The sequence below is a fragment of the Mustelus asterias genome, chromosome 13 (assembly GCF_964213995.1).
Source record: "Mustelus asterias chromosome 13, sMusAst1.hap1.1, whole genome shotgun sequence".
Lineage (NCBI taxonomy): Eukaryota > Metazoa > Chordata > Chondrichthyes > Carcharhiniformes > Triakidae > Mustelus > Mustelus asterias.
In genome coordinates, this window is record NC_135813.1 from 31283268 (window position 1) to 31298331 (window position 15064).

The 15064-nt window shown below is 42.6% G+C and overlaps 1 protein-coding gene across 10 annotated transcripts in view; it reads right to left on the reverse strand.

The window, feature by feature from the left end:
* The window catches only part of tncb (tenascin Cb), a 360962-nt gene that overhangs the window by 48027 nt on the left and 297871 nt on the right, over window positions 1-15064 (reverse strand). For 6 of the 10 annotated variants that reach the window (XM_078226647.1, XM_078226651.1, XM_078226649.1 and 3 more), the window contains 2 exons: window positions 10077-10385; window positions 6819-7082 (listed from right to left, as the gene is read on the reverse strand). The exons of 2 other annotated variants lie outside the window; for them this stretch is intronic. In XM_078226647.1, coding sequence (XP_078082773.1) covers window positions 6819-7082; window positions 10077-10385 — 573 coding nt within the window. The remainder of the gene's footprint in view (window positions 1-6818; window positions 7083-10076; window positions 10386-15064) is intronic. 2 more of the 10 variants (XM_078226654.1, XM_078226652.1) reach the window with 1 other exon arrangement.

Below are 15064 nucleotides of genomic sequence, written 5' to 3' on the forward strand. Positions count from 1 at the left end.
TACAAAGATGTGCAAATTAGGGGGATTAGCAGAGTAAATACTTGAGGTTATGGGATAGGGCCAGGCTGTGATGTTCTGTCGGAGAATCAGTGCAGACTCAATGGGCTGAATGGCCTCCTTCTGCAATGCAGGGATTCTATGGTAAGTCTGAGCCATTAAGGTCAATGAGAGCAAATTCAAATTACAATTAAAATACATATTACATTTCAATACAGATCGATAACCAGTCATAAAAACTGGTTGCTAAAAAGAAGTAATGAAGTAGAGTCAAACAACCACTGGAAAGATCCAGCTGCAACACAAATACCTGTTGTAGCAACTGCACTAAGCGTTTGCAAGTGCTGTCCTTGATAAAGGCCAGAGAGGTAAATGACATAATCAGTGCTGGCTAAGAGCTTTGAGATGCCAATAGAGCGACGGTTGCCTGAGACAATGTGCTCCGAGCTTTCGAAGATCCTGTTAGGATCTGTAACGTCTACCACAAAGCTTTCAAAGGTGCCATTTGCTATCCAAGACAGAGTAAAACCATCTGAGGTCACATTGGAAATCATTAGGTTGCTAAGTTTGGGTTCGGTCACTGAGGAGAGGAAATAATTGGATGAAAGAAAATATTCAGTACACCAGAAATCAATAACCCTTTCCCAACATGTAACCTACAAGTTTCAGCAATTAACTGGATTGTATATCTTAACACATCCGATATTAAATCACCAATATTGAGAGCTGACCAAATATGTGTGCTCACAAAAAGAAAATTTTTACAAGGTTAAACGTTTCCGTACTCAGTAAAACCTAACTGGTAAACATAAGCAGAAGCGACGTGAGTTCTTTGAAAGCTTAACATTGCAAGTAATGAATAACACCAAAGTATACCCTGGATGGGCTCAAATTCAATGGAAAATAAATAGCAATGAAAGAAACACTCACATCACAATCCTGGTTTCTGATCTTGTGAAAGTAAATCGTATGACACACAAATGCAATATGCTTCAAAAAAACATAGTAAGAAGCCTCACAACACCAGGTTAAAGTCCAACAGGTTTATCTGTAATCATGAGCTTACAGAGCACTGCTCCTTCATCAGGTGAGTGAAGTCAGTAACTCACCTGATGAAGGAGCAGTGCTCCGAAAGCTCATGATTCCAAATAAACCTGTTGGACTTTAACCTGGTGTTGTGAGGCTTCTTACTGTGCCCACCCCAGTCCAACGCCTGCATCTCCACATCTTTAAAAAAAAAGCAATTTGCTATCAATTCATTCAGATTTATATATTTACTCTGTGTTAAGGACAGAAGCAAGGCTTTTTACGACAGAATAATACTGCAACCATAATCAATATATTAACTTCCAACTTTTAGCATTTGAGAGCCATGAAAATATGAACAACTATTTACATATTTTAAATGCAAATATTTAACACAAACATTCTAATAAAACATCTCAATATTTTTACTATTAAGATCAGATTTGAACTGAGAAATCGCTGCAGCTACAGTAAGATGAAGGTAAAGTCGCCATAGTCCCAGATGACCATAGGCTGTGACTGGTGGTGATCTAACCTGAGAATCATCACACCTCAAGGGGCAAGACTGAGAAGGCGGGGACTTGTTGAAGAATCACTGGGTAAACATTGAACATGTATTCCTAGAAGATTCCTTTGTTCATGATTTCAGCAAAGCTCTTTCTTAAGGCTCATGTTAAATCAATGGACAAATGATTGTCATGTGAACATGTTAAGGACTCATCAGCTCATATCTCCAACAGAAATGTCTGGGGGTGGGGGGCATCTCGCTAACAAGCGTGAATTGGCTGGATTGCAGTGTCAGATGTGAAATGTTTTCAGCAAATATGAAAAACTGTATCATGAGCCCACGTTCATCGTCTGTGATGTTGCTGGAGGGAGCTCAAGATCCAGACGTCACAGTTCGCACCAGCGAGAACACAATTTCGGATCTTTCCTGCCCCTCGCCGACAATGTCATCAGGTTGATGCTCATAATAATGGGCATGGGGCAGGGGAAAGGGATTTAATTTCCACAAGTTTGCTCCTAATCATCCACTATTGCTTCGGTATCAGACAGATACCCTCGAGAAATGGCCGCCTATGCCATTATTCCAGGATTTCTACACATCATCCAAAGTTACAGTGGACGGTCGGGTGAACTTGTGGAAGATCTATCCCTATGTCAGCGAGCTACATCTAAACATTCTCTATTATATTAATATCATGGGACACATTTGTGACTAGTGTTCAATTCCTTTTCCCTCATGACTGTGCTTATAAAGGTAGGATATTCATTTATTCTAATTTTGCATTGACTGATAATGTTGTGCAGGAATCTTCTGAGACAATGGAAAATCCAAATATTCATGTATTCCTGAAATAATGCATGTCAAATCCTATGAAATGACACAGGTAGGTTAGATTTTTATTCTTTATATTCTGCTACCTTTCTTCTAAATTAGAGGTCTCCAGTAGATGGCAGTTTAGGTTGTTCATGTTTTTTTCTTGTAATAAGTGTTTTTCTTGTAATAAAGGGAAGCACGGTGGCACAGTGGTTAGCACTGCTGCCTCACAGCAAGAAGTTTAACAACACCAGGTTAAAGTCCAACAGGTTTATTTGGTAGCAAAAGCCACACAAGCTTTCGAGGCTCTGAGCCCCTTCTTCAGGTGAGTGGGAATTCTGTTCACAAACAGAACTTATAAGACACAGACTCAATTTACATGAATAATGGTTGGAATGCGAATACTTACAACTAATCCAGTCTTTAAGAAACAAAACAATGGGAGTGGAGAGAGCATCAAGACAGGCTAAAAAGATGTGTATTGTCTCCAGACAAGACAGCCAGTGAAACTCTGCAGGTCCACGCAACTGTGGGAGTTACAAATAGTGTGACATAAATTCTGATTCTAGGATCGCATGATAAAGACTCAGGAGGAAAAAAGCAGAAATATTTATGTGAAATAGTGTGACATAAACCCAATATCCCGGTTGAGGCCGTCCTTGTGTGTGCGGAACCTGGCTATCAGTTTCTGCTCCGCGACTCTGCGCTGTCGTGTGTCGCGAAGGCCGCCTTGGAGAACGCTTACCCGAATATCAGAGGCCGAATGCCCGTGACTGCTGAAGTGCTCCCCAACAGGAAGAGAACAGTCTTGCCTGGTGATTGTCGAGCGGTGTTCATTCATCCGTTGTCGCAGCGTCTGCATAGTTTCCCCAATGTACCATGCCTCGGGACATCCTTTCTTGCAGCGTATCAGGTAGACAACGTTGGCCGAGTTGCAAGAGTATGTACCGTGTACCTGGTGGATGGTGTTCTCACGTGAGATGATGGCATAGAACACCATCCACCAGGTACACGGTACATACTCTTGCAACTCGGCCAACGTTGTCTACCTGATACGCTGCAAGAAAGGATGTCCCGAGGCATGGTACATTGGGGAAACTATGCAGACGCTGCGACAACGGATGAATGAACACCGCTCGACAATCACCAGGCAAGACTGTTCTCTTCCTGTTGGGGAGCACTTCAGCAGTCACGGGCATTCGGCCTCTGATATTCGGGTAAGCGTTCTCCAAGGCGGCCTTCGCGACACACGACAGCGCAGAGTCGCGGAGCAGAAACTGATAGCCAGGTTCCGCACACACAAGGACGGCCTCAACCGGGATATTGGGTTTATGTCACACTATTTCACATAAATATTTCTGCTTTTTTCCTCCTGAGTCTTTATCATGCGATCCTAGAATCAGAATTTATGTCACACTATTTGTAACTCCCACAGTTGCGTGGACCTGCAGAGTTTCACTGGCTGTCTTGTCTGGAGACAATACACATCTTTTTAGCCTGTCTTGATGCTCTCTCCACTCCCATTGTTTTGTTTCTTAAAGACTGGATTAGTTGTAAGTATTCGCATTCCAACCATTATTCATGTAAATTGAGTCTGTGTCTTATAAGTTCTGTTTGTGAACAGAATTCCCACTCACCTGAAGAAGGGGCTCAGAGCCTCGAAAGCTTGTGTGGCTTTTGCTACCAAATAAACCTGTTGGACTTTAACCTGGTGTTGTTAAACTTCTTACTGTGTTTACCCCAGTCCAACGCCGGCATCTCCACATCATGACTACCAGCCTCACAGCGCCAGGGATCTGGGTTCAATTCCCAGCTTGGGTCACTGTCTGTGTGGAGTTTGCACATTTTCCCCGTGTCTGCCTGAGCTTCCTACGGGTGCTCTGGTTTCCTCCCACAGTCCAAAGATGTGAGGGTTAGGTAGATTGGCCATGCTAAATTGCCACTTAGTGTCAGGGGGACCAGTAGGTTAAATACCTGGGCCTACGGGGATAGGGGGTGGAAGGGATTGTGGTTAGAGCAGGCTCGATGGGCCTCCTTCTGCACTGTAGGGATTCTATGAAAACAAGAGCTTTTCCCTGGCTCTATAGGTTAACTTAGTGAGCAGTCTAGTTAAACAGACCAGAGAAAGCCTGCGGCTCAACCCCTGATCAGATGCGACAAGTTATCTGGTCTCACGGCAAGGGGCATTACAAATGGCCCTGATACCTGGAGATGTGAAGGAAAAATAGCCTGTGCTTCCTGGTCTGGATTGGCGTCCAATGACTCCTCTTGGAATTGTGTTGACATCGGGGAGGTTATGTTGCAGCTATTCAAGTGGTGAGGCCACACCTGGAGTAGTGTGTGCAGTTTTGATCTCCTTGAGAAAGGATATACTGGCACTGGAGGGGGTGCAGAGGAGATTCACTAGGTTGATTCCGGAGTTGAGAGGGTTGGTTTATGCCGAGAGATTGAGTAGACTGGGACTATACTCATTGGAATTCAGAAGAATGAGGAGATCTTATTGAAACATATCAGATTATGAGGGGAGTAGCTAAAATAGAAGCAGTGAGGTTGTTTCCACTGGCAGGTGAAACTAGAACTAGGGGGCATGGCCTTAAAATAAGGGGGAGAAGATTTAGGACTGAGTTGAGGAGGAACTTCTTCACCCAAAGTGTTGTGAATCTGTGGAATTCCCTGCCCAACGAAGCAGTTGAAGCTACCTCATTGAATGTTTTTAAGGCAAGGGCAGATAAATTTTTGAACAGTAAAGGAACTAAGGGTTATGGTGAGCGGGCGGGTAAGTGGAGCCGAGTCCATGAAATGATCAGCTATGATCTTATTGAATAGCGGAGCAGGCTCGAGGGGCCAGACGGCCTACTCCTGCTCCTAGTCCTTATGTTATGTTCTTATAATCTGCTGGACTGTGATGCTTTAAAGGTAAAATAGCTTGCTGCTCCATTTAGCCTGCTACTTGGTTGGATACCACAGGGTGACTGAAATACAATCGAATTAAGGTCCATTGATGGTTAATGCTTTAGTGAAGGAAGATGGTGTGGCGGGGATAATAGCCATCTTTCATTTGTAAAGACAAAATAATTATTCAGCTGCACAAAGGTTCTGCGCAATGTGTGAAGTTAGCAAAATAACATGATTTATGTAAGGAATCAAACAGGAGTGTAGCTGAGCATTGTGCATATGCATCATGACAGCTATAATTACTCATTCAAATTATGGGGCTCTGGTTCTAAAAATAGCAGCTTTAACAGCAATGTGATGTAACTCTATGTTATTAAAGCATCATTTATAAACGCATTTTATTCATCGGATTCTTCTTTGCACCATGGATCTATTAAAATTTCTTGATATTGGTAACTCTCACTGGATGTACATTGATGTGTACGAATGAAGATTGAAAGTACATTTAGACTTAGCTAAAAGGAGGACTTTCTATGTTAATTTGTAACACAAACAAGTGCAAGCAGATATTCCAGTCTTATCACAGCAACAACCATGTATCTGGGCTTTACAAATTTCATGTCTCATGCAGCCCATGCATTTCTACAGTTTGCAGGAACAGGTTTGCAAACTGTTCTGCACAGTGGTTTGACATTAATATTTGTTTGGCAAAAAAGGAAGGTAGAGACATGAATTAAGATTCATGAAAACGCCAACGCTCTCATTCAATAATAAACAATTAGTAGGTATTTGAGACATTGCATTTCATGACCATTGTACTTTGAACCGTGGGTCTGATAAGTATTATACATACGACATTATTAGTTCAGTAACTTTGACCTCATGAGTAAGGGTGCCACCTTACAGAATTTGAATGACCTCTTTTGACTTGAAAAAATATCACATATCAAATTTATGGCTTTTAAATTAAATCCCATGCCCCACTCCTCAGTGCGAAGTTGATTAATATTTAGGTTTTCAATGATTTCCCAATGCAACAAGGGAATGGGGACTCAAATCATCAATCCCAGATTCTTGTCCTAAGTAGAAGGTGGCAGCCCTACAAGTGAGATAGGTTATCAGAATCCGCGAGTGGGAAGATAGGCATTAATGTCAAACCAATTGTACCAATGCATAAAAGTCGCTTGTCATTTTCACGCAGACAATTTCTTCAGGCAACAAACCTTCACAGGGTGGGGGGAAAAAAGTCAACTTCATTAGTAAAAAGAGTTTTCTGCAGAATCTGATGCATTTCCTTACGGCTGTGATGTTTAATTATTGCAACGAGAAAGCAAAATGTCATTAAGATTCATGCATTTTAAGGAAAAATTACAACCATTCAGTGAGATCATTTCCTATGAATCGAAATGAAAGAATGATTTGAGTGGGACGAAATGCCATTCCCGCCTTTCAATGCACGGCCTGTAAAGGATCAACAATGAAAACTGGAGGTAGACTGAGCAATTAATAAACATTGATGGACCGGCTCTTCTTTGCTGTGTGAAGAATAAGAAGGCAGAAGATAAATAAATCAAAATACCTGTTTGAGCTTCAGTGTATAGCGGCTTTGTTTGCTGGCCATGAATTATACCATAGACAGAAACCTCATAGGCAGTATCAGCACGCAGACTTGGGATGTCTATGGAATATTGATCACCTGGCACTGTGTATGTTAACGGTTCGAACAACCCATCAGAGTCTTTAATATCTACAACAAAGCTTTCAAAGGGTTCATCAGCTGTCCAAGAGAGTCTGAAGCTGCCGGAGGTAACTTCCGAGACCATTAAGTTTTCAAGTTCAGATTCTGGCGAGGTAATAAATATTAGGAAACATTAAATGATGAACTGCAAAACTGCACAAGATAAAAGATCTACAGCCACTAACACGCCGCCGCTGCCGTGCAGTCTGCAATGTAATGAACGGTGAATTCAGAGGCGGCAAGAAGGAGCCTGAAGCAGTTCACAGCAATTTGTAACACTGGACATAAATATGTATAAAGCACACAGAACATATATGCAATGAACGGCAAGTGGGAGTCTGAAAGTGATCCAGATAATGAGGCAGCATTAGTATGGTATGGAGCGATGGTGAGAAGGCAGCAGAATTCCTTTCAGTATCACTGGTTAGAAAAAAACACGGTCACCTGTAAAAGAATAAATTAAGTGAGAGTATCTGCATGTTACAGCTATAGACTACTCTTGTACATACAAGGTGAGTCTAGCCCTGCGTCCTGGAAGATTAAAATTTTTAAAATTACTTAAAATGTCCACATCAAACAAGTGATGAGGCAATGTTGAGACGCTAGTTTGTCACTCAGCTATAGTCAGCTACCTGTGTCATTAATTGATCTGCCTCGAGAGACTCTATTTAAGATGGGTTTTTTATTCATTCGTGGGACATGGGCAGCTTTTATTACCCATCCCTAGTTGTCCTTGAGAAGGTGGTGGTGAGCTGCCTTCTTGAATCGCTGCAGTCCACGTGCTGTGGGTTGACCCACAATGCCGTTAGGGAGGGAATTACAGGATTTTGACCCAGCGACTGTGAAGGAACGGTGATATATTTTCGAGTCAGGATGGTGAGTAGCTTGGAGGGGAACTTGCAGGTGGTGGTGTTCCCATGTATCTGCTGCTCTTGCCCTTCTAGATGGAAGTGGCCGAGGGTTTGGAAGGTGCTGCCTAAGGATCTTTGATGAATTGCTGCAGTGCATCTTTTGGATCGTACACACTGCTGCTACTGAGCATTGGTGGTGGAGGGAGTGGATGTTTGTCGATGTGATGCCAACCAAGTGGGCTACTTTTTTCCTGGATGGTGTCAAGCTTTTTGAGTGTTGTTGGAGCTGCACCCATCCAGGCAAGTGGGGAGTATTCCATCACACTCCTGACTTGTGCCTTGTAGATGGTGGGCAGGATTTGGGGAGTCAGGAGTGAGTTACTCGTTACAGGTGGGTCGATAATGCACTGCAACTCTTAAACATAAAATGGGTCATTTTATATTGCATCCTTTAAAAATACTGAAATGAATTTAGCCAAAGAGTAACACTTTAGATAGTCATGCAGGTTCTAATCTATAAAAGAAATGGGATTAAAAAGTTATCTTGGTCACTCAGCTTCTAATAGCATTACACATTGTGGAACGGAGCAATACAGTCCAGGAATATGTATTAATTGATCTCTACCTGTGTGACTGTAAAATATTCCTAATGCTAATGAACTAGAGGGGGGAATCCAGCTACAATTTCCACTCGGTTTCTCTGCTGAACTGTCCATGCACGTGAATGCAGGGTCATGCTGAGGGGGCTGATCATTGTAATTGCCCTCACAACTCTTGGGTGGGGGAAAGAGGGAAATTGGACTGGGGACCTGGTTTGAAACCCTATCAAGTGGTCACTTAGAAGTGGGCACGCTCGGGCATCGATCAGTCAAATAACCAACCGACCCTCACTGTCTCAGGAATCAGAGAAGAATTGCCACTGGAGGGCGTTGCTGTCTGTGCGACCAGACGCCAGTGAGACTCAGCACCATAAGGAGTGACGGAATAAAGTGGAGGGGGTCATTTTAAAAATAAATAAACAGATATTGTGTAAGCGATAAGTTCCTTCACGTGTCATTTTCAGTTGTATTATATAAAACATTGTGGACATTTTCTGTACTGGATTTGATATCCAGGCACAAGAGAGGACATAATAGCGAGTCTTGTCTTGAGACATGAAGACTCATGAGAAAGAAGCAAAGTCAGAGAATCAGCTTTATTTATGACCTGCTACTGACCCAACATTCCCATTTGATGAATCTGTAGACCTGGAGTGGAGCTTTTCAAATTTACCCTATAAGCATTCATTAAAAGGAGAGGCAGGCTAGGATAGGCTGGGACTTTTCTCTCTGGAGAGTAAGCGGATGAGGGGTGACCTTATAGAGGTTTATAAAATCATTAGGGGCATAAATAAGGTGAATAGTCAAGGTCTATTCCCCAGGACATGGGTGTCTAAAACTAGAGGGCATAGGTTTAAGGTGAGGGGGGAAAGACTTAAAAGGGTCGTGAGGGGCAACTTTTTCACACAGAGGGTGGGGCTTATATGGAATGAGCTGCCAGAGGAGGTGGTAGAGGCGGGTACACTTACAACATTTAAATTTGCACAGGTACACTGATGGGAAAGGTTTAGAGGGATATGGGCCAAATGCAGGCAAATGGGACTAGTTCAGTTTGGGAAACCTAGTTGGCATGGATGAGTTGGGCTGAAGGGCCTGTCTCCATGCTGTATATCTCTATGACTCTATGATACTCTTACTGCACTTTGAACAAGTGCTCCTGTAAGTTCAGAAAGCCAGTCGCAGTACATGATAACCTAAAAGGCAACGGTACAGATTTCGATTGGATATGGGCAAAAAAAATAAGGTGCTGACAACTCCATTTTGGAACTGAATTCAGTATTAAGTCCAGGGCAGCGTGTATGCCACTGGGAGGCATCAGGTAACTAGGGTTAAGATTCATTGTGACCCTACTCAAAACAAAGCTGCCGTATAATGCCACGCTGTGCCCTTGCTGTAACAATTGGACAAAAGGGACAGAAAACGTACAGCTGAAGCTATGGGAAGGTTAGAAATGTATTTATGTCACATGCAGAAGGCAACAAATTCTCCTGCTTCCTAAATGGAACAGGGTGCAGCTCAAGCACAATGAATGACAAGCGTTTGAATGCAAATTAAAGATTGGCACAGATGACTGATCGCTCCTGGATAATGGAAAGGAGCGAATGGCGGCATGTCGATGATAAAAGCACCGTTTGGAGGATGAGGAGTACCTGTTCTTGCAATAAGGTTCAGTGGTTGAGAGAGCCGGCCTTGGATTACTCCATAAAGGTCAATCTCGTAACCAGTGCCAGCTACCAGCCCTGTTACATTAGTCGTATGCTGATCACCTGGTAGGGAAATCTTCAAAGGAACACTCAATCCATTAAGATCCTTCACTGTTAAAAGAAAACTATCAAAAACTCCCTTTTCTGCAGTCCACGATAGCCTGAGGCTGGTGGAAGTTACATTTTCCAGCACAAGATCCTCGAGCTTGGCAGTTTCAGAGCTTGGAGAATGGGTAGTAGAAGTGTCAAAGGGTTCTGAAACAGATGTGTTTGGATTAGAATTACGTGAACAATCCACGGGATAGCTTCATTCATAAATAGGTCAGGTGAGAGAAGCCCTCAAGTGTCCCTGTCTCCATCTGAGGTTACCGTAAGTGCAAAACATACATATCAGAAATTACATTCCCCCCCACTGCCCCCCCCATCCCCAAAAAAGCCTGGATATAAAAAGCAATCCCTTGTCGAGTTCTGAAAAATAAATAAAAACTGTGTTTTGTCATCTCATATTTTTACACCTTGGGAAAGAAAGTTTGGTTAAACAGCAACCCCTCCAACCCTACAGTAGCACCGGTTTGTTGCGTGTTAGTTTAACTTTGACATTTGTAATGAGTCAAACTTAATGGCCAGGATTTTACTGCCATGCCCCCCCTGGAATCGAGGCAAGCGAGGTTCACAGAACGGAATTCTCCGTTAGCCTTGGGCGGGGTTTTACGAGCCTTGCCCGAGCGAATGAAATCAGCTCAGTGCATACACACTGGGGATTAAACTAGATTTCGTCTTGGACTGGAAGCCTTGGTATTAAACAAGACATTGAGGAGTCACCAATATTCTATCAACCATAACTATCAGCCAGTAGTTAGCCAAGAGAGATGTATGCATAGATCAAATTGAAAAGGAGTCAGTTATTCAGCCCCTTGAGCCTATTCTGCCATTTCATCAGGTCATGGCTGATCTGTATCTCAATTCATTTCCCTACCTTTTCATTTCTTCAATGGGTCAAGAACCAAATTAACTAAAGAACTTCTGATACCTTTGCCCACACTGTCCATTGAACGCTTTCAAAACAGCATTCACATTGGCTGAAAATCTGTTACTTTCGTCTTGTAGTGGGCACTAAATGTATGAACAGTTCATTGATAATGGCAGAAATAGCTTTGATTTCACAAGAGACAAAGTAGCAATGTACAGTAAACCCTCTCAATAGAATTATACTGGTTTGTAACATACTGCTCTCAAGAACCTGAGGATAGTTTTATCACAGAATCCCTATAGTGCAGAAGGAGGCTGTTCAGCCCATCGAGTCCGCACCAACCCTCTAAACAGAGTATATTATACAGGCCCACTAACCTGCCCTATACCATGGTTAATCCATCTAATCTACATAGCCTGGGAAACTAAGGGGCAATTTACCATAGCCAACTGACAAAACGAGTACATCTCTGGACATCATTGTGTTACTGAATGGAAACATTTCTTCTCTCAGGGTTGAGAGTCTTTGGAACTCCTTGCCACATCTGTGGGGGCAGAGTCCTTGTATATATTTAAGGCTGAGATAGATAGACTCTTGATCAGTAAGGGAATCAAGGGTTACAAGAAAAGGATAGGAAATTGGACATGAGGAGTATTGAATCAGCTAAGATCCTATTGAGTGGCGGAACAGGCTCCAGGAGCCAAACGGCCTTCTATTGTTCTTATTTCTTATGGTCTTATGGATAACAAGAAATCAAGGATGTTATTGGTGAATTAAGTTAGATTATCCCACCTCATTAGAATTTCTGAAATTTAGTTCATTGGCAAACAATTGTGCTTTTCTAGAATAGAAATGTTGCATTTTTTAAGCCTGTTAGTTCAACTAGCTTCCCTCAACAGTTTCTTAAATTGGTGGATGAAGTTGCCATTCTGCATTATGTATGTGAAGTTAAGTAGCATGCAGGCATGTGTGATGGTGGTGGGGAGAACTGCCATCATGTTTCATTCTGTCTGGCTGTTTTGGTGATTCAGGTCAAATCTCTCATGGTGATATTCAACAAAGGGCGGAAAGCCCTCCTCGCGTTCGGACAACATTCCTCCCTTAATCAGTATCAAGTAAAAAGAAGATGACTGAGTTTTGCTTCAGAGCAATTTTGTGGGACATGTTAGACTCAGAAAGCTGTTGTTTTTCCTTACATACCAAACTCACTGCATCTCAGAAAGTATTTGTCATGTGGGGAACCTGGAGATGTTAATGGCAAGTTAATGGGGCTAAAGGTAGACAAGTCTCCTGGTCCTGATGGAATGCATCCCAGGGTACTAAAAGAGATGGCGGGAGAAATAGCAAATGCACTAGTGATAATTTACCAACATTCGCTGGACTCTGGCGAGGTTCCCGCAGATTGGAAAACAGCAAATGTGACGCCACTGTTTAAAAAAGGAGGTAGACAAAAGGCAGGTAATGATAAGCCGGTTAGCTTAACTTCTGCAGTAGGGAAAATGCTTGAATCTATTATCAAGGAAGAAATAGCAAGACATTTGGATATAAATTGTTCCATTGATAAGACGCAGCATGGATTCATGAAGGGCAGGTCATGTTTGACTAATTTGGTGGAATTCTTTGAGAACATTACATGTGCAGTGGACAATGGGGAACCTGTGGATGTGGTGTATCTGGATTTCCAGAAGGCATTTGACAAGGTGCCGCACCAAAGACTGCGACATTAGATAAAGGTGCACATTGTTACAGGAATTGTATTAGCATGGATAGAGGATTGGTTAACTAACAGAAAGCAAAGAGTGGGGGTAAATGGGTGTTTTTCTGATTGGCGATCAGTGACTAGTGGTGTTCCACAGGGATCAGTGTTGGGACTGCAATTGTTTACGATTTACACAGATGATTTGGAGTTGGGGACCAAGTGTAGAGTGTCAAAATTCACAGATGACACTAAGATGGGTGGAAGAGCAAAGTGTGCAGAGGACGCTGAAAGTCTGCAAGGGGATATAGATAATTTGAGTGGGCGATGGTCTAGCAGATGGAATACAATGTTGGTAAATGTGAGGTCATCCATTTTGGTGGGAATAACAGCAAAATGGACCATTATTTAAATGGTAAAAAATTGCAGCATGCTGCTGTGCAGAGGGACCTGGGTGTCCTTGTGCAGGAATCTCAAGGAGTTTGTTTGCAGGTGCAGCAGGTAATTAAGAAGGCAAATCGAATTTTGTCCTTCATTGCTAGAGGGATGGAGTTTAAAAACAGCGAGATTATATTGCAGCTATATAAGGTGCTGGTGAGGCCACACCTGGAGTATTGTGTACAGTTTTGGTCTCCTTACTTGAGAAAGGATATACTGGCACTGGAGGGGGTGCAGAGGAGATTCACTAGGTTGATTCCGGAGTTGAGAGGGTTGGCTTATGAGGAGAGACTGAGTAGACTGGGGCTATACTCATTGGAATTCAGAAGAATCAGGGGAGATCTTACAGAAACATATAAGATGATTAAGGGAATAGATAAGATAGAAGCAGGGAAGTTGTTTCCACTGGCGGGTGAAACTAGAACTAGGGGGCATAGCCTCAAAATAAGAGGGAGCAGATTTAGGACTGAGTTGAGGAGGAACTTCTTCACACAAAGGGTTGTGAATCTGTGGAATTCCCTGCCCAGTAAAGCAGTTGAGGCTACCTCGTTGAATGTTTTTAAGGCAAGGATAGATACATTTTTGAACAGTAAAGGAATTAAGGGTTATGGTGAGCGGGCGGGTAAGTGGAGCTGAGTCCACAAAAAGATCAGCCATGATCTTATTGAATGGCGGAGCAGGCTTGAGGGGTCAGATGGCCTACTCCTGCTCCTAGTTCTGATGTTCTTATGTTCTGATGAATAACTGCAAGTACTTTGACATATTTGATTACACATACATGTTGCAAGTGGCTTCACTTTTAAGGAGATAAAGAAATGGCACATTTCCGGATGATGACAGAATATTTTGGCTTTGGAATTTTTCAGTGTTAGGTTAAGTCAAAAAGTATAATACCAGTGCTCACCCGCTGGCACAAAGATTGTCACAATGAGCCAGAAAACCCCCTGGGTAGATCCCTAGTCTGCCCTGCCTTGAAGAATGTATCATGTATCATTGTACTGAGATGGTTTGGGAGAAGATACAGACATTCTTCCCTCCCCCCACGAACACACGCACACACATGCACCACAAGTGGGATAACAAGCAACGCCTTTACTTCAAAGTTAGGGTGTCCAAATTTAAATGTGCAGATTGGGATTACCCTGAATCTCAAATTTTGGAACAGTTGGATCCTTATCGAGGCATAATTTCTGCGCATTTTTACATGGAAGACCATGACTAATACCTTATCCAACATCATGGCCTTGTAGTCAGCGGCAATGATTACATTCCATGACACTGTTGTATTTGCATTCCCTATATTCATCCATGGTTGTCAACGATTTTATGTTTTCCGAGGACAATCTTTCCATTTGGGCTCTCCCTTAACATCGAGCCTCTCCCAGATCTAAACATGTGACTCAATTTGTCTTTTACAGGAATGATCTGAAGTCATGCTGTGATCAGGGGCATTGCATAAAGACAGGGGGAGGTTCTGTATATGATCCAGATGAGGAGAGGAAGGGGAAAGAGGGGTATATCGGGAAAAAAATAGATTGTGAATAGAAAAAAAATACCTGTTGTGGCTTCTGCATTCAGAGGATCTGAACGCCACTTTCCCACAAATCCGTATAAATATACCTTATAATGTGTACTATCCAAGAGGCCAGTTATTTCCGTGCTACGAAAGTCACCATCTAGGGACATTTCCAGTGGTCCATATAGCCCAGTGGAATCTGTGACCACTAACAGAAAGCTGTCAAAAGATCCATTTTGCAACGTCCAAGAGAGCTTAACACTTTTGGAAGTAGAGTTTACCACAGTAAGGCTTGCTAGTTTACTATGCAAAAC